Consider the following 24,808-nt stretch of genomic DNA (forward strand, 5'->3'; position numbering starts at 1 on the left):
AGAGATGATATCGATACCTAACACCTCAGAAGGGAGCTTGCCTTCTTTGTTTTTCTACATTGCATTATTTCCAGTCATTTCCCCCAGACAGAGCCTCCTGCTTTGTGACTGCCAGAAGACTGGATTTTATTGGACACAACAGCTGACCTGGATGCTTAACCCAATTTCTTTACCAGATTAATTGGACAGTGCAATGCTGATTTTTTTTCAGTGAAAATTCTCATAATCTAGTAATTGGAAGTGAAAATGGAAAATCTGCAGCTTCAAAGTGAAAATTAACAGGAAGGCATTGTCTGCATGACAAGTTCTTAAAAAACTCTAATTACCTCACAAAAGGCTGCCATCAAAATTAGCTGCTGATAGAGCAAACAGACTCTTATCATGGCGGATGGGATGACTCAGTTCCCATGAATGATTTTAACAGCTATTTCTGATGACATTGGCACCACTATTACTTGCACAGGAGTCAGGACTGCATAAAATAAACGTATACAGAGCGCTGACGCTATTTTCAAGTCATTAAAAGGCATTTAAAGTTGTCCCCATGCAAAGGAGTAAGTCACAAAGCAGTTACTAAGAATTATTTATATCTTCCATTTTCAAGTAAATTGTCAAATTAAAGATCACTCTTTAATATGGATCGCTGTGAGTGATCCATAATATCAATTACAAAAGTTGGCAGAGATTTTAAAACTTTTAGTCTCTCAAAATCTAACACATCACACAATAGGTGCAGCCCACAGATGTATACAGTCTGCATTACTTTAGAGCAATGTCCAGTGGCTGAGGTGACTCTAGCATGGCTCTAAAAATTCCTAGGTGTTGTCTAAGTTTGGTTCCAGTGACGAAGGAAACTGGGCAGCACGTTCCCAAGAGAAAAATGGCACTGGTTCCTCTCTCCTGTGCAACTTGTAAAGGTTACGTTACTGCAAATACATATTTAGCTTGGCATGGCCTATGTGGAAAAATACAAGGCAAATAAATCTTACCGACTTCCTCTCTTGTTTCAGCTCCTGAATATACCGCGTCAGTTCAGCGATGATCTGTGAGGTTAAGTTCTCTGCGATGACCTCATGCTGCCCGGCATAGTCATTCAGCTCATTCAGGGTAGATAAGAAAGCCCGACATGAAGTGAATCTGTCAGGAGAATGAGAGGGTTTTGTTATGAGTACAATGAAGTGCACAGAGCACAGTGTCCAATTTGTTTTAAGCCCCTGTGAAAACTCTTGCAATACTACGAGTTGTCAGGCAGCACAGACCTTGTTCTGCTACACTACACATGTTGATATTTTCACTGACATTGTCAACATTTTTTTTTATTTACAGGGTTTGTGTTAATTTGCATATGTGAACGTCTTTAACTATCTAAAAGATGTGAGCACAAAGCACTTTAAATACAAATTCCTCACCTTTTAAAAAGTAAATTTCACAGCCAAGATACATTGAAATGTGAGCCTTCACCAACTCCCCCTCATACTCACACACATTTTTCAGTGACTAATAAGATGCATCTCTCCCAGAGTGACAAAATTAAGTGATTTAGTGGCAGTGTTACTTTAATGATTAATCTCCATACACAAAATAAACCATTTTTCAATTAACAGTTATTTTATTAAGGAGAAAGCAATTAGCAGGAGTCAAACACATCTTAAACAAAACCATTCACATTAAAAGGTGGGTGATTTATTCCAGTAAAGATGCAAACATCAAAACATATAGTAGTACAGTAACTTAATTTTTATATCACAATATGAGTGACACCGTACTGTATGTAAAGACCTAAAAAATCTCATAATTTCAATGAGTGTGTAGTCAAATTATCATCATCTTCATAACCAGGAATTCTTTTGATTTACAGTAAGTCAGTGTTTTGAGTCAATATGATTTGGTACAATTACCAGGAGAGTTATATTGATAACTTGAGATCTGATATACTGTAAATGTACAGAATCCTATCTTACTTGTTTTCTTCCTCCTCTCTGGAGTTCTTCTTAGGCTGATACTTCTTTGAAAGATTCCTGTGAAACAACAGCAAAGCGTATTGTTAAGGGGTGTCTAGCATGAAGGGGCAGGTACTGTTGCTGTCCAGTTACTGCGAGACTGGATTATTCAACAGTGTTGCAGTATCAATATAACAGCATCACAGTAGACGGCTGGATCTCAGCCACTGCTCAGCCATAACTCAGGACAAAGAGCCTGTAATTATCTTTTCATAACCAAAAGTGACATGCTGTTACTGTATGCAACCGAAATAAACAATAAATAGACACACAGAAGACTGAGTGTAATCAGCGTCACAGGATAGCTAAAAAGCAAAGTCAAACCATTTAAAAAAACAAAAATAAAAATACAGTACAGCATATTGGTGGCATTCTGCAATGCAATATATGAAACCGTAATCCACTGAATTCTCTTTTGGCACAAGTTAAAAAACAAAAGAATTAAAAGGCATATTTCAAAATCTCAAGGCCTTGAAAATTGCTATTTGGCAATTAAAAAAAAAAGATCAGGTATTCCAACCTGGGAAAGGGTTCTATTAACAAAACCGTGCTAATTAAGGGAATATTACCAGTTGTTCTCTCTTAAGAGTTATGCAGATATTTTCTCTTTGTGTCTGAATGAGTACATGGAGGACTTAAGCTGCAGCATTTTAAGGTTAATGGTCTTGTAGATTTAGAAAGTTAAATAGGTTAAATATGACCCCATTTCTCCATCACACAAATCTTAAGCATCTCTCCAGATTTTTCACTCTCCGGTGTACTCTCTTAGTTTAATATGGGGACATCTAGTGAGCGACAAAAGCTAATAATACGTAGTAGCAAGGGCTACAACCATTTGAAAAAGAATACCTCTTTAAGTGCTGACTAGACTGTAGTTATTATCTGTCATAATGCTAAAGTCATAGGGTGGGGTTTATCATGCAGACATCTTCACTTCTATGTTCATACCATGCCACTGTCCTTCGGAAATTCAGAAGAGAGGTTTAAGGGAATTCATCCAAACTGATGATCCAAATTATTTAGATTTTAGATCAAAATATTTGTCTTGTGTAATCTCACCATGTGAAAGACAAATTCAGTTAAAACCCTGATAGAAAAAAGAGCAAAGGTCTCCTGAGAAAATTAAAGACAAACCCTCAAGAGGTGCAATTAGAAAGCCATAACCTTGAGAGTCAATCTATCCAGTTCAGAAACAGCTAGATAATTGCATCAAAGTGTGGTTCAATATATTTTCATATTCCCAAAAAATAAATGGAAAAAGAATATATATATCCGATTATTAAGGATCATTCTGTTTGCGTGTTTAGTGTAATCAAGGCGGTAAGAGACAGACTGAACCCACTGAATATTTTTAACATACTCGTTCTTCAACACCTGAGCCCTGTGTGTTTTGAACAGGCAAATGCAGCTGCATTGTTTGCCCCCTTTTCTCTTCCATAATACTTCTTTTTCTTCTTGTTGTGGAGAACAACACCAATGCTTCAGATCACACCTTCCCTTTGTCAAATTATTTTCTCTGTCAGAGCAACAAGCCATATTTATTTCATATGGCAACGCAATCAAATCAACAGACTCAAAAGCTGAGGCACAGATTGCCCTTTTTATTATCTCCTGTCAATGGTCAGTTGTCAGAACAATTTCCATTAACAACGCAATGACATTAGCCATGCTTGTGTTTATGTGCAGTTGTAATTTTTCCCTTTCCCTTTTCCTCTTTTTTTAAGAATGATGTGCTCACTCAGGCACAGCAAGTGGCACATGGTTCAGTTGCCCCAGAGACCACATAGAGCTGATCTTGTTCCTGCTCCACTAAAACTACAGCACAGAGGTTCCCTTATCTCTGTCTCTATTTCAACTGGACTGGCCAGACAGGCTCTAAGGTCTGCAGACTTTCACCCAGACAGCCAGTTCAGCACCAGCACTCACTGAATAAAATGCTAGAATTCCAAAGTTTATTTAAAAAATGCTTCATGCAGTATATTTCGTTTGCAAAATGCATGCAACTTAACAATGCACAACCTTATAAAATATTTCCATGTTTGCAGAAATCACTGTAATTACTACTTCACCACAACATAACTGCATTCTGGATATCCTGTGGCTTAGTTTAAAAGTTGACTATCCTGAGTATAAATCTGCAGATACGCACCACTCACATGGAGGCACACTACAGTAGAGGTTTAATTACCACCATTTATTCTTTGCTAAGCTTTTACTGTACGTGCTTTTTAAATCTTGCTTTTTCACATATCTGGGATTAATCTGAAAATGGCTTGCAGTCTCCCAAATGTGTCAAGAAAATGCACAAATGCTGCTAAAGCTTGTATGTAGGCTGTATTTTTTCACCTTCTGCCAGAAATAGCACTTTAAAAACACCAATTTCTTAACACTAAAAGATTGAAGATTCAGGGCAGTCCTCCAGACTGTGCACACACACTGGCTGGCCTGTTACTAGGCAGATCAGGATCTCCTTGTTTCATGATCTGTTTTCTGTGCTCTTAGCAACCAGATGTCATGTCTGAATAGGCTATTACGATTTGAAAATATTTAAGCAATAAGACAAAATAGAGTAGGAATTAAGAAGGATTAGGGATTTGGTTTGGTAAGTATGAGATGTCTATTATGGTAAGAGTGTTTAATCAACAGTGTTTCAGGGTGTTTGCAGTCTTGGATTGATGTTGATACTGTATAACCAGGAAGACTAAGGAAGTTTCTGTAGATCATGAGAGATTGTTTCAGTTGCATTTTTGGCTCAAAGATCATTGCATTGAAAACAAATTTTCTCAAACATAATGTACTTCAAATCAAACAGTCCACTGGAAAATCAGTAAAAATCTAAGAAATGAGCTGACACATAAATGCAAGTTCTTCAGTGTTGAAAGTGTTACATATATTTCAATAAAAAAAGCTCTCTTAAACCATGCTTTTGATGTGCTCTCAAACTGGACAAGTATGAATTACATACTCTGCATATTCTCTATAAATTGTATGCAAATTACAGAAATACATACTGAACATGAGAAGCTATGAACTGCAATGTGGTAATATATTTGAACTCTCAAATCAGTCAGTCTCAGCTTTAATGGTACATATCACATCACAGAAAAACACACATCTTGATATCAGCAATTAGCATGTGAACATACAGAAATTTTGAAGAGCAAGAGAACAGGGAAATATCTTGCAGTTGTTTACTGGTCTTTGCAGAAGAGAGGACTCCAATCTCTCCCTTCAGGCAGCTCGTCAAAAAACGTTATTGTTTCCTAGATCTCTGACAGACAGGCTGCCAGGATTGACTGGAGATGCAGAATGTAGGTCAGTGCTGCGAAGAACACAGACACGTTGCATAGTAACATATCCTCCTCTTGTTAATGATACTTCCTGTCAATGCTAATATTTTTGCATTTCTTCGAGCAGGGTTAAAATAAAGCACTTGCCACAGACTTGTCTTATGAGACCTTACCTGTGTCATTAAAGAGCATCTGGAGTTTCCGTAGCATTTAGTACATGTCTATCAGTATATATTATAATGAACTATGCCCTAGACTGAAAAGGAATAAGGAACAAGTTGGTTTATTCCATGCTGAAAAGAAAATAAACCTTCGCTTTGTTCCTTTGTAGCCTACGCGTGCTGATGCAGCTACCTATTTGAACTGTGTTCTGTATTTTCACACTAATTAAAGCTGTTGTATTCATTAAGGTCTCCCCCTTCAACACCTTCCAATACAATCTCACAATGATGCTGTGATAAATATCTTTGCAGCAGGGCAAAAAACAGGATATTCAGCAGAAGGGAATGAAATGGACACTGAATCTAAGATGGGAATTCTTCAAGATGGACATACAAGAATCTCTAACCCAATTTCCAGTCCAAATTCACCCCTAAGTAAGTATGTAACAATTTATACACTGGCTGTGAAACATGAGAAAGGTTATAAACAAAAAGAGACCTCTGGGCCCATCTTGCCGATTTGCTTATTTTTGGCTTACTGTTTTAAAACCTCCATGTCACATGTCACATCTCTGACTTGGGGTCCTCCTTTATAGAAAAAATGGCTCTCTGTCCAGAATGACCCTAATATTCACTTGCAGCCCTTGGTCCTTGTGTTGCTGCTGATCCTGAAAAACTTCTCCCAGTTGAATTGGTCCATGTCTTTTCAGGATTTTGAATAAATTAAGCTCCCAAACAGATATCAGTTCCTGTGGTCTGTAAGTATACTTAAGAGAAAGAAATGGCCATCTGTTCTCCTACAGTACATACTGCCTTCCTTGTTGCGTAACCAAAACCAACTACAATAATCCAAGGTAGGCCTGACTAATGTATTAGTTTTATTGTGACTTCATTCATTGTTTTAAGTTCTACGCTCTTAATTATTCAAATATTGTAGTAGCCTTTTTAGTTTTTTAGTACTGGTTAGCTATAATCTAGTCAAATAAACTGATGAGTCAATAACTCCAAGATCCTTCTCATATACATGTATTATATTATAAGAAGATTTAAAAAAACTAAAATATTAATTACATACTGCCACTGTTACATTATGGTATTTACCAAACTACTTTCTCACCTGGATCCGTAATTCATACATTTCACTTCTGCAAAACCTTTTGTAGAAAAAGAGAGAAGACCTACATTTCATTACAGGAGAAATAATGCAGAACGTATTGAAATTTTTAAGTTCTCATAAATCAAACTCCCTGCTTGCTTAAGGCATTACAACTTTTCTTGTCTGCTTGTTCACCAGCCCACCACTCTAATGACCCTATGAAGCAAAAGCCTCACAGCATTTTCTCTCATGGCGATTGAGCTATTTGTAACATGAGAAAAGCCGTTCTCATTAGACCTGAGCTTGACTTTAGATTGTAAATATTCCTCCACTCCCACACAGCAACCACCAGCAAATAGTTTTCACTGTCAGTTTGCCCTCAGCACTCTGGAATGTGAGTGGTCAAAAACTGAAAATATTCATTCAGTTCCTACACTCCATCTTTCAATCCATTGAGATAAAGCCATGTATTCCCAGTAAGGATCACAGCCTATCCAGGAAGCACAGGATGCAAGGAAGGACTACACTCCAGACAGTTGCTAGGACTAACATGAAAATTGCAAATACTGTAGAAGATGCTCCTGTCCTGAACTGAACCCAAGTCCTCTGAGGCAGCAGTGCTAACCTTTGTCACCCACCTGTGTTTTGTTTAACATTATCACCCCCAAATATAATAATAATAATTAATAATAATTGCTTACACTTATATAGCGCCTTTCTGGACACTCCACTCAAAGCGCTTTACAGGTAATGGGGACACTACCACCAATGTGCAGCATCCACCTGGATGATGCGACGGCAGCCATAGTGCACCAGAACTCTCACCACACATCAGCTATCAGTGGGGAGGAGAGCAGAGTAATGTAGCCAATTCATAGATGGGGATTATTAGGAGGTCATGATTGGTAAGGGCCAATGGGAAATTTGGCCAGGACGCCGGGGTTACACCCCTACTCTTTTCGAGAAACGCCCTAGGATTTTTAATGACCACAGAGAGTCAGGACCTCGGTTTTACGTCTCATCTGAAGGACGGCACCTGTTTACAGTATAGTGTCCCCGTCACTATACTTGGGCATTAGGACCCACATGGACCACAGGGTGAGTGCCCCCTGCTGGCCCCACTAACACCTCTTCCAGCAGCAACCTTAGTTTTTTCCCAGGAGGTCTCCCATCCAGTTACTGACCAGGCTCACACCTGCTTAGCTTCAGTGAGTTGCTAGTTGCGAGTTGCAGGGTGATATAAATATCTGTTTTCTAGTTTATCTTGCAGGGTATCTTTAAAATTTGCAATCTTGCTTCCCAATGGGTGATGAGTACCACCAGAATCTGTATCAGGACCACTGCTCTTCTAAATTTATATCAGTGATTTAGATTCCGGTATAGTTAGCAAACTAGTGAAGTCTGAGGATGATTTGCAATCACTTCTAGAAGGAGCAAAATGAAATTCACACACACTTTGATAAAATTCAAGCAAAAACCAATTATAAATACAAAATGAAAAAACATTGAGGTAGAGGAGGATACCTATGAAAAAGACTGAGATGTTTAATTTGAAACCTTTTTTTACATCTTCTACGCAATGTGAGGGAACAATTAAAAAAGAAAACAAACTGTTACGATATATAGTTAGAAGCACAGAATGTAATGAAGGGATTTTTTGTTGAAATTACATTATGCTCTATTAAGACCTCATATGATATGGTGTGCGGTTTTGGTTAAGGGCAGACATCTTCACAATGAACAATGAAACATGACCCAGAGGACACAAGTGGAAACTACTGTAGGTGGAAGGACATGTAAAACCAAGAACAGGAAGCACTTATTTATCCAGGGGGTTGTGAGAGGATGGAACAAGCTGCCCAGCCATGTTGTTGAAGCCGATAACCTGGTTCAAGAAATGGCTGTATGAGATCCCTGGATCAATTAGCTACCAACCACCAAATGTATTAAATGGGTCAAATGGCCTTCTCTAGTTTTAAATTTAATGAGTCTGCCCAATTCATGAGGTCTGGTATGAACAGATGCAGAAGATTTACAATTATCAGCAGTGATCAAACACTGGGATTCAGGGTGGAATTTTAGATAATACATACTGTATGTGAACGCTATTTAAGCACACAACTCCTTCAACACACTGAATTAAAAAAGGACAAAAAAAATCCTTACCTAATTTGCTTTGCATAATTGATTTCAATTTCTGATCTCTCTTTCACAAATTTGGTGTATCGCTCCACAAACTCGATCCCCCACTGCGTGTGCTTTTCCAAGTTGTCAAACTGGTCCTGTGGAAAAGAAACAGTATGATAAACTTAAAACTCTACATTGGTGCCTTTCTTCAATGTGACCGCTCCTTCTCATTAGCTTAGTGGCATCTTTGTGTCGTCAAAACCTCCAGATGTGCCAAATACTAAATTTAATAAAGACTTCAAGGAAAACATAAAGATTGGCCTGTAATGCATTACAAATTAATAGTGTTTGTCATCTGACTTACAAGTGTTTGCATTGTTTAGATTATCTAGAATCTGTATCTCCTACGCCGATAGGCCAGCTGCTTTTCTCTGAAGTTTAAATTGAACTTAAACATTCCCGATTCCAATGTATTTATTTTGCCGATAAACTCTGCTACCGATTCATTTTTGTGCTACATCATTTTGTACCAATTTCCAGGTGTTGTCTGCTTTAAAAGGTTACTCCTTGTAAGAGACAATTCAATAATACTCATTATGATAAGTTTTTTCCCCTATTACAATTCTTTTTGTTGAAAAACATTCAGGATTTTGTAAACTGGAAACACTGACAGGTCTTTTCAGATTTCCCACAGTTCATTTTTTCTTCCAAAAAAACATTTGGAAAATAAAGAACTGAATTTTAATATTACATTGGCAAATAATGTTTTTATAGATTAAAAGGTTTTGGAAAAAGACCATTTTAAGCCTTCCAAAACTCAGCTGTTAAAATTTACTAAGGAAGTTTAGTATTTTTGTTCCCTTAACAGTTCCTGTGGTAACAGAATTAGTGCGAAATTGTGCACACCAGTTTGTCTGAAGGTGTTAATTGTCAGTGATAATCCTCAGGGTATTAAGATGGATATTTTTTTATTTTGTTGGACCAAATTCTGCTCTCGTTCTGACAAAATCCTGTCATGTAGGTGTATACAAATAAAATGTACTCATATTTAAAAAACAAAGAGGTACGATTGCTACAGAATTGTTAATAATGAGGAAAAAAACAATGCAACACTTGTCAACTCTAAAGCACAATCATAAATAAAAAATGTTCAGTAGGTGTTGGCCTGTATAACATTTGTTCACTTTGCCTCCTGGTGTATTTACAGCATAATCAGCTTTATGAGCCATTCACAGACTGAATTATTCATGTCACTCTATTAAATAAAATGTTGCATCACCTATTCCTTCTAAGCAGGGTTTGTGTGCTCTGTGTCCAAATGCAGACCAAATACTTGTCAATTAATTCTTCCTGAAATGTTACATATCGGTTAATAGTGGGTCTAGTCTTGGAATATCACATTTTGGAAGGAGTGAAAACCAGTCTTGTGATTTGAGGAACTGCTTTGATTCCCAGCTAAGTACTCTGCTAGTGTTTTCTATTAGTGCTGCTCTGTTTGTATCTTCTATACTCATTAAATTGGGTGAGGCAAATGTCTGCGTACAATCACATTTTTGGCAAATCCAATCCTGGCCTAGAAAATCCTCCTTGCCAATATGAGAATTGCTGCCCAAAAATACAACAGAAAATCAAACTCAAGTTATTTTGTTTCACAATAAGCAGCTGTAAAAGAGGTTAACAATACTATTTAAAGGGCACGCAAAAGTTGTCTTTTTCTCAGGCCATTAATACTAAAATTGGACAGCAGTGATGGCAACAGCAGGAAAGATTTATGAAGTAAGTTGACTTCAAACGCTTCTTTATGAATCTTAGAACATGCAAGTACGTATTGTTACATGTATTCGGTGATTAATGATCAGAATACTCCGGAGTACTGGAGAGATACTTATCACTCTTAACAAGAAAATTCCATCAGGGTGAGGTGTATGACATCTAAAACTTTTGAGATGCATGGATTTTATGAACAGTAAACCCTTCTCCAAGGTGGATTCATCCAATGCTGATTTCATTACACACAAAAAAGAAATCAATAACAACAAATATACTAGAAAAATGTGACTAAGGATCGCAGTGCCAAAATCCATGGTAACGCACGTACTAAAGTCTTTCCTACACTTCTGCCCCAAGATTAAGACTCTCTCAGACTCGTCTACTCTGTTACTGCGAGTACTCTGGTGAAGTTGTGACTGAACTATTCAACGTTTTGTACTTGGTTAGTACCACAACAAAGCAGTATGGCATCAAAACGCAAGGCAAAAAGTGGTCATATGGAGAAGACAACTTGGTAAAGTTCTGACATGTAGTGGTAAAATGTCATATGTCAAACAGCCTCAGCCAATTAAGTCCTCACCTTTGTCATCATTGACACCCTTCATCATCGCCATTCAAAGAAAATTGTTTAAGACTTACTATAGTTTATACAAACTGATTGCTTCCCATCCTTGCCACACTACATGGAATGCAATCCTTGAAGTAAATGCAAATGTCATGTTTATCCTTTTTATTATACTATATATAGTTTTATTATTTTTTATTTCATACACAGTTCAGTACAGATATAGCCATTTTTTGCTGTGCAATCATACATGTATGTAGGTGTTAATGGGTGACTTCACACAGCCTCGTTCACGTATCCCTATTCAATACATAAAGTGTTTCGTCTTCCCAACAGAAATTTGTGTCGAATGTGCTGCTTTGGAGCATCTGTACTGGAGGTGGGTCTACTGTTTACATTTCACTATTGACTGAAAACACCGACTTTGTGCAGAACAGCACCAGGGCTCCATACAATAATTATGGCACACTGTCCAACATATTACCTGCTCTCCCAAAACTGGGCTCTTCGAGTTTTATTTAAAAAAAAAAATTTTTTGTTTAATTCCTGGTGTTTTTTTTCTTGCAAATATCCTGGACTGCTAATGCCATATCTATATATTCAAGAATGTTTAAGTCACCGATATTTTGGAGCTCATTTAGAGCTTTTTAGCAAGAGACTCGCAGTCTTGAACTGCATTGTAAAAGAACTCAAACTGCACTTGTAAAAGCAGAACAAAATAATCAATGTATTTCTGGTCCAGGAGGAATAGGTAAGCAGTTTACTTTCATCTGGATCTTGTTAACTCATCTTTGAGGACAGGAAACACTGTCTTATTATCAGACGGGAAGTGGTTTGCAGTGATGTGATCTGCAAGCCTAACATTTTACTTTTAATTTACATTTAGAAAATATGCTTGTTACTGGTGTTATGTATGCAAATTGTAAAGGATAATGATATCACCAAAATGCCTGTACAGTGATATCACTAATGATATCACTAATCATCAAATAATGTAACAAGTGACATTTATCAGTCCTAGATGGATACTGGTCCTTGGACAACAAACTGCGATCAGATAGCCTTAAAAACTTTTTGCAAAGAGCATAAAGTATTGATCAGTTGAGCATTCAGACAATATTTCTTTTGTCTGGAGAGGTCACCTGAGAACAAGTCAATTACAGCAGACGCAAGAAAGAAACCAGGCACATCCTAAAAAAATCGACATGCTAATTGATAATTCACAAGAATTTCACATAACGGGGATCTGTCACGAGGTCCCTGATGACAACAGTTGCCATTATAAATCATGGCACTTGATAAACAACACTAACAACAAAATAAACTCCTTTCACAAACCCGACTGCAAGAAACAGGACCGCACAGCTCAGTCTTTTCAAAGAGGAAAAAAAGGTCAACCCCATTGATGAACATAATGATGAAAATAACTTTTACATCAAATCTTTTGATTATTGTAAAAGATCAATAAAAAAGATAATCCACAGCAGTTGATGAATATCTAACTTATAGTTTAAGTATAACTAAAATCTGTGACAAAAGAAAGCCAAATTAACTCAGAATCAGGGACAGGAAGACCGGTGATTTAATTCCAAGCTTAGCTTAAAGTAACATTATCCTTCAGTTCACAAGGTTGCATCATGCTAACAATTTTCTGAATCACCTCCTGGTTGATCTCACAAGAGAAATTTAATAAACACATCAATATCAAATTATCTGAAGAAACAAACCCTCACTAATAAGTCTCAAAGCCAGAGAGAAGTTCTTTACAGGAGATCAGAATGTAGCTTGACTGATTTTGAGCAGATTTAAAAAAGAACCACAACCACCACCAACAACCTCATATGCAGTTTTTTAAAACACACTGATATCAAATTCACCTTAGTTTGACTCCAACAGGCACCCATCTTTTCTTCAACCATTGCTAAAATCTTCTGCTCTGTCAATCAGACATCTTTAAAGTTACAACAGGACACAAAAACTACCCATTTCCTTCGCTCATAGCAAGAGGAAAAAAACTGGTGCTACTATATGCAAGAGAAAATACAGCAAAAACTATACCGGAAGTGGGTTGAAGATAAACCTGAACAGCACGGCAATATATACTAATGCTCAAAGAATCTACTGCCGAACTCAGCTCAGTCTGACGACTCAAGTCTTTTTCAATTCAGGACATCAGTAGGTGATGAACGTTAGTGTGTCTGGTGTTGAAGAAAGCAAATCTCAAAAATGCAGTCATTACTTAACTACAAACTCCTCCTTCTGTTGTGTGGTTTCACCTTTTTACTATTATGGGTTGAAAGAAACTTCTGTTGAAGTAAAATGGCTGCACAAAAATTCTTATATGAATCATAGAAAAACACCTAAGAAAAAAATAGTATTAATCACTAGATAAGAATATTTTACATTATACATGGTATTTCTTAGCCCTAAAATAAAAAAATAAGATTTACCATCATGCCAATTCAAGGACTATAGCTGGGTATAAGTGAAAATGCAACAACCCTTATCTTTGTTCAGAGACTATGAATAATATCAAATTTTCCATAACCTTTCTACTCTTTACTAGACATACTGAAAATAATTGAATTCCTTTTTATTTAAATTCTTAAATTTTCAAATACAGTATAATGTGCAAGGTGTGAAAAGAAATGGTCTAGCTTGTGGATTACCTCTTTTTCATGTGAAATACTGGAGCTAGCCCACTCCAGCAAAAATAACTGAATTCAAGTAAGTTCTGTAGGGAGTAAATCACTGCTACACCAGTTCAAATCTGACAACACACTGTTACTGTGAAATGCTTCCCTCAGCTTGCTTGCAAAACCAGATTGAGAAGCTTATAGAGAAGGATAGCTAGTTAGCTTGGTCATCAAATGGGTTGTCAACCAACCTTTTACACAATGAAGTGCCATCATTTAGTCCTTTCTGTGGAGGGACAATAGTGTTTGGACAACAGATGTTACTTTGCTAAATTAAGGTCATACTGCATAGTAACTGTCAGTTGCATTGATTAGGTTAATATTTTTCATCAATTGCAGAAGTCCCCCTTTCATCAACTCAGATTTGAAATGCTTCGTGACGCATTCAAAAGGGGTTTTTGTCAATTAAAACCCCTTCTCCTTCTCCGCCAAAACCACAGCAACAAACTGCATGGCAACAGAAAACACCTTCTAACTGTGTACGTTCTAAATGGATTCCCTGGCAACACTCTGAGGCAACAACACCAAAACAAAATGGACCAGGGTTTGTGCACTAGTAGAGATGATGCCAAAAGAATATTTTCTCCATAGCACAAAGAACTAGTTAATTGTGTTTTCACAATACAACAGCATATATGGCTTGTTTAAAAGAGACCCTACTTCTTGTGATACAGCCCCTTTCAGAATGTATGTTTAAAGAAGAACTGTAACGTCAAAGCTACTTGATTGCAGGATTTTCAAAGCTGCTACTACAGCCATTGGACTCAAAATCCACTTTTACTGAAAGCTAATGGCAAAATGAATTATATCTAAGTGCACAAAAGAAAAGTAATTGAGTGACATACGTCTGCAGTATCACTTTAAAAACTACATATCTTGATATACTGTATCTATCTGACTCCATCCCTTTTCCTTCTAATACAGAATTAACTTGCTGTAAAACAGATAATGAAGCTGACACCAAAAATAAAATTCAGCTGTAATGATGAAGCATGAATCTACATGGGATGCCACCACAGGCCCACTGAGTTTGGAACAGTGATTCCTTACGCAGATAGCCTATTTATGGCACAGATGGCCTGTCAGACTTAGCATTGAGAGGAGCTTGACGTATCTGCTCTTGGCTGGCACTCAGTATTTGTACAACAACAGAGAATGACAAAGGACCACTGGGCTTGAGACAGGAACATTATCTGAGACTCTTGTAACCGGTACAGACACACCAGAACAGCCAACAGTTTTCTACCCACAGAATATCCACTTCCACACTCAACAGTTAGTTATGCTTCCATGTAAAGCCACTTAAATAAAAATGAAAATCACTTGTTTCCTTAAGAATGAATATAAACAAATTTAAAAACTACATTTTTCCCTCTTTTATTCATTTTAAACTGAACAGGCAGACTCGCAGAGTAAATAAAAAATGATGAACTGGATTCAACTCATGCTAATTGCACAGTCAAACTGCCCACACATGTAAAGTGCCAAGGGAATGCAAGTGCCAGTTTCCCAGATGCAGAAGCAAGATAACTGCATTAATTTCTTTATTTCTTGCTTTTATTGTAAAACAAGCCCCAAGTTTATATCCAAGTTCTTTCCCATTAATAAGTATATACATACAATAAAGTTGTTGAATCATGTCCTCAGAGGACCAGAACATCAACAGCTGTTTTGCCCATTAATCTCCTAATATTTTCTTAATGAGTCTTAGTTGATTAAAACACTCAATGGAGGTCACCATATTTGGCATTCCTCTATACTGTTAAAGAAACAAACATGCACAGAGATATTGAGAAGTGCCAGATTCTCTCCCTTCTCCACAGCCCCTTTTTGTTTTGCCTTTTTTTTCCCCATTTTACCCTTTTTTTCCTCCGGAGCATGTTATCCTGAGTTCATCGAGAGCTCGTTCCTTCACATCCAGCAGCGTGCAAGTCGCCACGGGCTGCGGTTAAACAGGAGCTCGTTCACCTGCGTCCGATCCCAGCCGAGACTCCTTCCAGTCAGGGAGGGGAGACTTCCAGGGAGGCACGCGGAGGCATTGCATGCAAAGTTCAAAGCTATGACAGGCACGAGGAAAACAAGAGACGAGAGCACAGCAAGCGCCAGAAAAGGGTCATTTATAACACTCCCTCACTGTACAAGCCCACGTTTGGGAGCAGCAGCACAAGGGAAGGGCTGTCCGAGCGCACTGCACTGAGCCCTGCTCCTGACCTGTTTGACACACAACCCAGCAGACCACAAACAAGCTGATCTCAAGTCCAAGCTCCCTGGAAATTCACAGAATTTGTCCTTAGTGATAAAGGTGAAAAGATATTGCTGTTAGAGACATTATTGTGTACAATGTTTTTGGATTCATTTACCATAATTGTGAGTTAAAACAACACGCGAATGTCAGCCTTTTTCACTTCTAAATGTGTATTCTTATTATTCTGTTTGCAATACTGTACTTACAACAGGAAGTCACCTATTGAAATAGTGGTAGAGGGCACTCACCACAGAGCAAATATTATTTTGGGCATTGCTTCAAATCCTTTATCAGTAAGCATCTTCCTGCTCAGAGACTCCATATCGTTTTTGTTTTTCACAAAAAAACATCCTCTACTGTCTACTGTCAGGAAGCCTTGACCCCTTCCCCCCATAATGCAAGCTTAAAAATATCTAGGACAGTCCACACAATGCTGTGCTTGTTTGAAATGACACAGTATAAGCTGAAACTTGTATCTACATAAAAAATGGTCTTGCTCAGTATTCTTTCCTATCATGACATAGAATCATAATTTTTGCATGTAGGTAGAAAGCACCGTAAATAAGTAAACTATCTACAACCTTGAAACAGTGGAAATTAAAAGTAGAACATTTTCTCAATAAAGAGTTCTATACAAAAGAAAATTATGTATGCATGAATACAGAATCTAAATGCATGGATCACAATAAATGCTGTGTGCTTATTTTCTTGCATAAGAAATAGTTTCAAGATCAAACACAAGTATAATACACATTGAATTATAAAATGCAGACATATAAACAAGTACAAATATAAGAGAAACATAACCCTGAAAAAAGTCTATGCAGGCCTGGGTCCTAAATGACAAACGTAGGAACAAGCTCTGCAGGTCATAGGGTAACACTTTTTTTTGGTTCTACAACAATTATTTTTTTACTTTGGTCAGCATATTTTATTGGGTTTCCTCTTGAGCATTGCAATTCGAAAGAAACAAATCACTCTCACATTCTTTATTCTTAGTCTTGTCTTGACCAGTCAATATGGTAATCACAGGATGCCCCTTTTTCAATGACTGACACAGTAACCAGGTTTCATCGAATCAATACAAAAGAAAGATATTGACATTAAATATATTGTCTCAGCAACATGTTGGTTACCATATTTAGACAATGCAGCTGCTTTTAATGTCAGAGATCTCAAATGTGAATATTTTCTTTAAACAGGTCATTTGCTATAAACAATACTTAACAAACTCATTTGTGGTATCAAGCCTAACCATTCAATACCTATCACCGTTATGCTGCATGTTAGTGCATAATTGACTGCAAATTTGGCCGACCCACAAAACCTTAATCACTGGAAATCTATGTGATAACACAATTCCACCAACCAACCAGCAAATCAACATAGACTTCCTCCTTCCCTTGTGCCCTTGTGCCCTTGTGCCAAAAACCCTTGCATCAGGAATTATCTGAGCATCAAGATCATGCTGAGTGTTCGAATTCCTGTAGTTATGAAATCTTGGATGTTTCTGATATTGGTTGTTGTACAGTATAAGAAATTAAACCCACATATTTTCGCTTCAAATTCTTACCGTGTTATAACATGCAAGAAATGGTTTCTAGTCATCTAGAGCAGGGGTTCCCAACTGGAGGTTCTTGAACCCCTAGGGGTTCATGATGGTACTGCAGGGGGGTTATGAGATTATGATGGAAACGTCAATGTCCAATTATATAGTCCTCTTAATTAATAACAATGTAATAATAAGAATAAGAAAAACAACAGAAGTAATAGTAATATTTTAGTGAAAAGAAGCATGTTAAGAGGGTTGCTGTAGCATTTATCTACATTTCTTGAAAAGTTTGATTTAGTTAAAATCTCAAGGGGGTACTTGACGCAAATAATTTAGGTTGAAGGGGTTAAGCTGACAAAAAAGGTTGGGAACCCCTGATCTAGAGCATAAAACAAAAAAATTATCATTGTGGAGAAAAACATTACAAACTGAAACCAATATAAACTGGAAAAATTACATATTTACTGTATATTCATCTTCTGCTACATGACAAAATGTAATGTTTTGTTTAACTGTACACAGGCCAAACTTTGCACAGTGAGAAGATTTTTCAAACTTCTTCAAAATCACATTAAACAAAGAAGTGCATAGCTCAGTCAGTCTATTTTACAACATGTCTAGCACTGCTAGCTGCCCCACATTACCATGGTAACAACATCCACTCTTCTGTAGCCTTGAAAGGCAACAGTACTGTTGAACACACCAGAGTTATTATTTTATTTTGAAGCAAAATAAACCTTTTTGAAATAATAAGACAAAGAACTCTAAAAAAGAACTGGTGTGTTTTGTTTACATTCAGTGCACCTGCATGACTCCAGGATACAGAAGTCACAGGCATAACACTGGATTTAGGATGCACACCCACTTCAAACTTCACACCCTTCCGAGCTTCCTAAACCCCCTTCCTCTCTTTGCTGTTTTTTTAAACCTTAATGTCGTCTCCTTTTTCCGACAGCGGCCACTCCACCACTCTTTTGAAAAGGTTATTTTTCAGATGGTTCTTTTTAAGGGAGTTTTTTCCATGGGTCTCAACTCAGGTCTCAAAAGGTCCGTCGCTCTCTTTCACACACAAAGAAAATAATTCATACTTGTAGCTTGTCAAAACAGCTATTGTTGACTTGCAACGACTATGAACTTTGACTGTCAACATATCAAGCAAAGAAAAATTGGTCTTTAGCTCTTCAAAGTCACATATTTGGCAGCAACATGAAGTTGCTCAAGCAAGGCCTGTCTGAGCCTGGGGAGGCCTCTGAGAACCCAAGCACTCAATCATGGCACATTCAAGGTTAAACCCTCACCTTCACAATGGGGTATCTTTTAAGATCCACCACCTAAAATAACAGTGATGAAGGGTACATTTTTCCTGGAGTAATTCTGAAAAGTAATTCTGATTAAATTATTAGAAAGTTAGTGTTGAGTTAAATAAAATTAAACAAGCTCAAAATCATTTTATAATGATTATACTGGTTAAACTATTATATTGCTTTCTTACTTTACACAAAGAGAGTAAAAGTAACCTTTGTGTCAAGGCTAAGTAAAGAATAGTTATACGGGCTGATAGGGTCGCTCCAGAAAAATTCCATAGCATTTCATTTTTTCTTAATGTTGCAATGCAATCTAGTTGCATTGCATGTTTATTGTACATGTCTTAAAACTGTGTACATGTCTTAAAAGATGTTCCAAATAGAATAAAACAAACTACAACATAAATTAGTCCTTATGTATTAGGTTTGGGAGTGGAGTTAAAAATACTATATTCTCACAAAATTAGGTTGTAATGACTCTTCTGTGGATTATTTAGAAACAGTACATAATACTTGTAAAAACCCACTCTATTGATCAGAAAAAATAATTATAATTTTAATACTGTCCAGGTACCCCAGGAATCAGCTCCAAAGCTTTCAGAGAACAATAGTATAACTGTGGCTGTTTCTCCTACAGATTTTAACCACCTACATAGTATATGGATTATAACATAATGCCATCATGTGCTCTGCATATAAGTATTACAAGGGAACTTGTTATTTACAAACCATAGTATATGACAAAAGGTTTACAAAAACAGAAAAAAATTGGCTTGTTAATTCAAGATGGAAGGCTCTCTTTTGCCAGGGACTGTTGGGACAAATCCATAAGAGATAAGACACAAAGTCTTCAGCTCCAGTCTTGTAGGGCAGGAGTAGAAATGGGCAGGTAAATTACCCAAGTGAAGCCAATAATGAGCTGCTTAGGCTGCTAAGAAGTAAGTTAAAAGTAAAACCTGCAGATGTAGGCCCTTTGGGACTAGAATTGAAGACTGCTGACCTATAATAACCTTCTTGGTGCTACATTTCTAATGAACTGACTGTTTGTGGGAACACTGGAATACAAAACAAAAAGGAAAATCCTACTAATGCTGGAATAAAAAAGAGCACCATGGCTAAATGCAACTAATAAGGACATTTTCAAAGAATGAAACCTGTTCACTAGAGCTTTGCCACCATACTTGGTGTTGTGTCCTTCATGTAAAAAAGCAAGAAACCCCCAAACTATATACAGTACCATATGCAAATGCTAATGGGTGGGAATGCCTACAGACATCTTTCCCTACGCTGTTTTCAATCAAGAGAAAACTGGAAAAAAAGTCAAACGCCAATACACGTGGATTCAACAAATGCGGATTCAAAGTTCTTTCAGTAGTCTGTGGTTGTTTGCTTTCAATGTTGTTTCAACAAGGGGGGATACTACTTACTAAAGAATGGAAAGGCCTGTTTCTTGGGAGAACAGAGCATTTGCACTATCGGTGTCCTCCCTGCCATTTCCCTGCATTGTTCCAGAACAGATGACCCCTAGTGCTCACTGCAGTTTTTCACAGACTTGGGCCACACAAAACACAAGCACAGCAGAGCAGAAATACAACACTGTTAAAACACAAAAGACTCGCCAGTCACTGTAATGACTAATGCAATGTGATGTAAGAGTGAATAAGTACAGGTTGTACAGCAGGTATTTCATCGCAGGAATGTTCCAACGTGACCTGCAGGCAGAGCTAACAAGAAAGTTGTAGTTGTCTGCAATATTTCTATCGGATTAAAAGAGATGTATTCACGAGCTTGCTAGTTTACAATGTAATCGTCCTTTTCACATCACCGGAAGTTGTGTTGCCTTGTTCTGAATCACAGAATATGGCACTGAGCATACCTGGAATTTGGTCTATTTTATTATGTAAATTGGAGGTTTTAGAAGTCACCGTGTACATTTTACTTCAATCGTGATTTGAAATGCACTCATCAATGCTGATTCCTTCTTACTCCAAAATATAAAAATGGCGTTGCAGTTCCCCTTTAAAAAATTGAATTTTGACCTGAATTATTATTCCCTAAAAGGCTATAGGTATTTTCGCAGTTGAACAATATACTACAGCTACCGACATGCCAATGCAAAAGGAAAAGAGAACAGCATACAAAATTTCAACAGGAAACACTGATAACATTTATGAATGAGAGGCAAAGAGGAGAATGAGCAACAATATTAGCACCGGGCTTGAACACACTTATCATCATCTCCCCTGAAAAGCATAGATTTCCAAGTCACAAACGTCCTGTGATGAAATAAGAAGAGAAAAAAAATTAACCAGACTAGAACTATGAGCAAACAAGACTGCCTGTTATGAAGGAAGTAAGAAAGAAAGAAACCACATTTTAAATGAAAACATGCATGACAGCTTTACAATCTGACACGGTCAAATCAAAAGACATGTAAAGCCCTCCAGTTTTTTGGCTCTCATGAGATTCAATGAACATTTACATCCTGCATAGAAACAGATCAACAGATCATACAATCCAGTAAAGTATCTTTAAAAAACACCTGACACAGACAGTCTTGGGGCACATGCTGCTGAATCAAACACAAACTTTGGGCAAAGTTAAAGAAATAGAGAAAAACTGACTAATTTTGAATTTAAACCAGAAACAAAATAACTACAGCAGACATCCTATCATCATAAACCTGAAACAAAGGTCAAGCTGAGGTGATGGGAGCTGGCAGAAACCACTCCAACTCCCTTTTTAATGCTCTTTTTCTCTCTTTTAAGCTTCAAGCTAGATGTCACAAGGAAAGTTTCACAACTCGACCACATAATTTCTGCCATGCACATCTATAAAGAAACAAATCATGCACCAACAGAAAAATAGCCATTTTGTGAATATTGTGGCATAATTTTGTGGTAGGCAGTAAGAAGTTTTAATTTTAATTATATCTATCCTCCTATTTAAATCCCCTAGCAGATGTGACAATATGAGTATCCACTGGTACTTGAGATTAATCACTCAAATAAAACAAGATAAAAGCCCATATTAAAATCCCATGACTAAAGTAAGTTCTTCAAAGTGTCTTAATATGGACAAAGTCCTCGTCAGTGCAAATGCTATTCAAATACATTGAGAATGATTCAGCTTTTTGTGCTAAAGTTTGCATTAAACAAAACCAGGTTTTAATGGGTTTTAGCGTTCCAGAACAAATTGTTGTAGCAATTAAGGCACTGTGTTGATTTTTTTAATACATTACTTTTTACAGTAATCACATTAGCATACCCTTAAAAATGAAAGTCTTGTACTCATGAACAATGACCTTTCTGGAGCACAGCTACAACAAGTGAAAATCTTTTGAGGGGTTTGCAATGTGAAACAAAATGAGCTTTGAGTGCTTTATGTTGCACAAGGACTTTCTTTTCTTTAGGAAGCAGACAGAAACCACCAATTTGAAAAGCTCTCTGGGTCTTCCATGGGGTTAGATGCGTCTCAAACATGCACCATTGTGGGCGTTCAGTTTTAAAGAAAAATATTTGCAAGAAATGCTGACCCTGTACCCAACACACAGTGCCTTTGTTTACCAGCAGCCCTGAACAATGTGACTTCACAGAGCTCTTTTAACCCTTGAGCCACAACTGGAAGGAGAAAGATTCCCCAGTAAGGAATGCTGTTCTGAAACAAAGTAGCTCAAAGCAGTGTATTTACCATAAATATTTGTCTTTATGCTTCATGGCATTTATGTACTCATGTCTCTCCTTAAACAAATATGTTTCACAATTGGATAATTAAGTTCAGATTTTTTTTTTAGCGACTGATAATAAACAGCTTCCTTTTGGTTAGAGGATAAGCCTATTACATTCAAGTATTCAGCTTTAGTAAACTAGTTTTTAAAAAGGATAGGAGGTGACAGCAATTATGTGTTACTTGGTTGTAACACGCAGTCCAGAATAACATGTCTCAGGATAAACACCAGAACCACAGAATTTGGAAATGATTTGCAGACACTGCACAAAACATCTTCATGGTCACGTTGCATCTTTACAAACAACATGTCTTCATCTATTCACATTCTGAGTATAGCATGTCAGCATTATAAGACACTGCTTGAGATACCCTGCTTACAGCAATGTATTCACAAAGCTGAAAATATGAAGCCTGGGGTCTCTGGAGTGACTCAAGCAGTAAATACTCATACAAAGTATCACTTGAGCCATGGAGTCTAGACACTGCCAGCACTAATCTGTTCCATCTCATTAGCGACTGTGGCCAGGATCCCCAATCAGCGGCGAGCAAGTGGCCGAGCCCTGACAGGACTGGCTTGGCTTAAGTCAGCCTGGGCATCCTTGCTTTCAGCAACCACTGTCATTTGTCTTGTGCCTGTGAGCTTGCAGTGATGGCAGTGAGAGATGCAGCACTCCTCCAATTGATGACTATACCTCTGCTGTAGGCACTTTAGGACTCACCCTGTGAAAGACAGCTGAATGCTATACAGCATGTGTCTTCAGAGGAAACCAGACACACTCCACACTACTTTTTTGCTGGTATTGTACAGCAGTCATAGTGATGAGAGCAGCTGATCAATAGCTTGCACATCCATAATGAGGTAGTAAAGAAAAGTGATGTTTTTTTTTTATTTGAAATCGCCAATAAACTGTGTATGACACAAGTTCCCCCTCCATTTTGAAATCGTCAGTTATTTTAATTTTCACCTTACGGCTACAACTCAGCAGTACATGGGAAGAGTGACAATGCCACCCTGTCATTTCACGCTGCATAGTACATGAGAGACAGCCCTACTGGTGGAGCAGTGTATCTCCCTGTGCAAGCCTGCAAGTACCCAGTAAGCCACAGTAGCCGCTGTGGACCCTGACCGATTATTACCCAGCCTACTCCACCAACTCATTGCCAATCTTCTCTCTTTTTAAAAACATATCTATAGATAAAGACTGACTGAAAATAAAATACCACAGCACATGTGCAAAAATGCTGGCTCTAAGTAAAAAATTGACAATTTCCTGTCCATCCTTCATTATTTGTCTGACACATACAATGGCCTGTTTAATCTTACCTTTAATTCCAGCCCTACCAAGGCATGCGCTAGTACAAGCTACACTCCTGCTCCACCCTGTATCCTTTATGTTTTTAAAATAACCTTACGACACAGTGTATGTTACAAGAATATTTTGCATATGGTGTACTGTATAGTCTTTGCTAACACTGCTGAGGTAAAAACTGTTTACCTTCCTACCTAATTATTCCTTTTGGATGTATTTATTTAAGGTCAAAATGCCTCCAGATAAGGAATTTTAAAATTTGAGATACAAGTGGGTTTTTTTTTTCTAATGGCTAATAACACTAAGGACTCTGACACTTAATCGGAAAAAAAAAGGTTACAGTTCCAAAGCTTTGTGAGTAAAATGTGAAGAAGGAGTGTACTTTTCCTTTGCTTTGTGAAAAGGGAAACAGATTGCTTTTTCCCTTTTTTCTGTCAGACCACCACAATGCGGTCAGTACCACTGTAAGGAACCTAAAAGAGGCAGTGAAACACAGGAAAAGCACAACCTTTTCTAAAATATGAAAGGCCCACCTATGGTCCCTTCACTGACCTGACTTCCTTTATCTTTCTAACAGGAACTCAGAACTGAAATATTCTTAAAATGTCTTCCAAACGTAATTAAAAACTTGAATGCTGTGAAACAAAAAGTTGCAGGCTCGACTAATAAAAAGAACTAGGTTCTTTTAAATAAATGTACATAGAAAATATACTTCTAAACTGGGCATACCCACAAATGTTGCATTTACATTTTCTTTATCTCAGGTGCAGTTCATCAAAGACAGAAACATTTGCTCTGAGGTCAATAAGAGACAGGGTCCCATAGCAGAAGCTACAGCAATGGCTATCCAATGAACCGTGACTTTTGTTGACAGCAAACCTACAAAATAAACCCGGCCTAAGCAAATTTTAATAAACCTTTTTTGCCAAGTACAGACATTTCAGTGATCAATGAATTATATCC

General features: G+C 37.4%; 1 protein-coding gene across 6 annotated transcripts in view; it reads right to left on the minus strand.

The window, feature by feature from the left end:
- The window catches only part of LOC148816163 (formin-binding protein 1-like), a 105,309-nt gene that overhangs the window by 59,698 nt on the left and 20,803 nt on the right, over positions 1-24,808 (minus strand). For 5 of the 6 annotated variants that reach the window (XM_088940386.1, XM_088940384.1, XM_088940383.1 and 2 more), the window contains exons 1-4: positions 12,887-12,931; positions 8,714-8,829; positions 1,962-2,018; positions 990-1,137 (exon numbers count right to left, since the gene is read on the minus strand). In XM_088940386.1, the coding sequence (XP_088796512.1) occupies positions 990-1,137; positions 1,962-2,018; positions 8,714-8,829; positions 12,887-12,928 (363 nt within the window). In that variant the 5' untranslated portion in view covers positions 12,929-12,931. Of the gene's footprint in view, positions 1-989; positions 1,138-1,961; positions 2,019-8,713; positions 8,830-12,886; positions 12,932-24,808 lie in introns of those variants that run through there. The other variant, XM_088940381.1, reaches the window with a different exon arrangement.

Source organism: Atractosteus spatula, chromosome 23, assembly GCF_055471065.1.
Source record: "Atractosteus spatula isolate fAtrSpa1 chromosome 23, fAtrSpa1.hap1, whole genome shotgun sequence".
NCBI lineage: Eukaryota > Metazoa > Chordata > Actinopteri > Semionotiformes > Lepisosteidae > Atractosteus > Atractosteus spatula.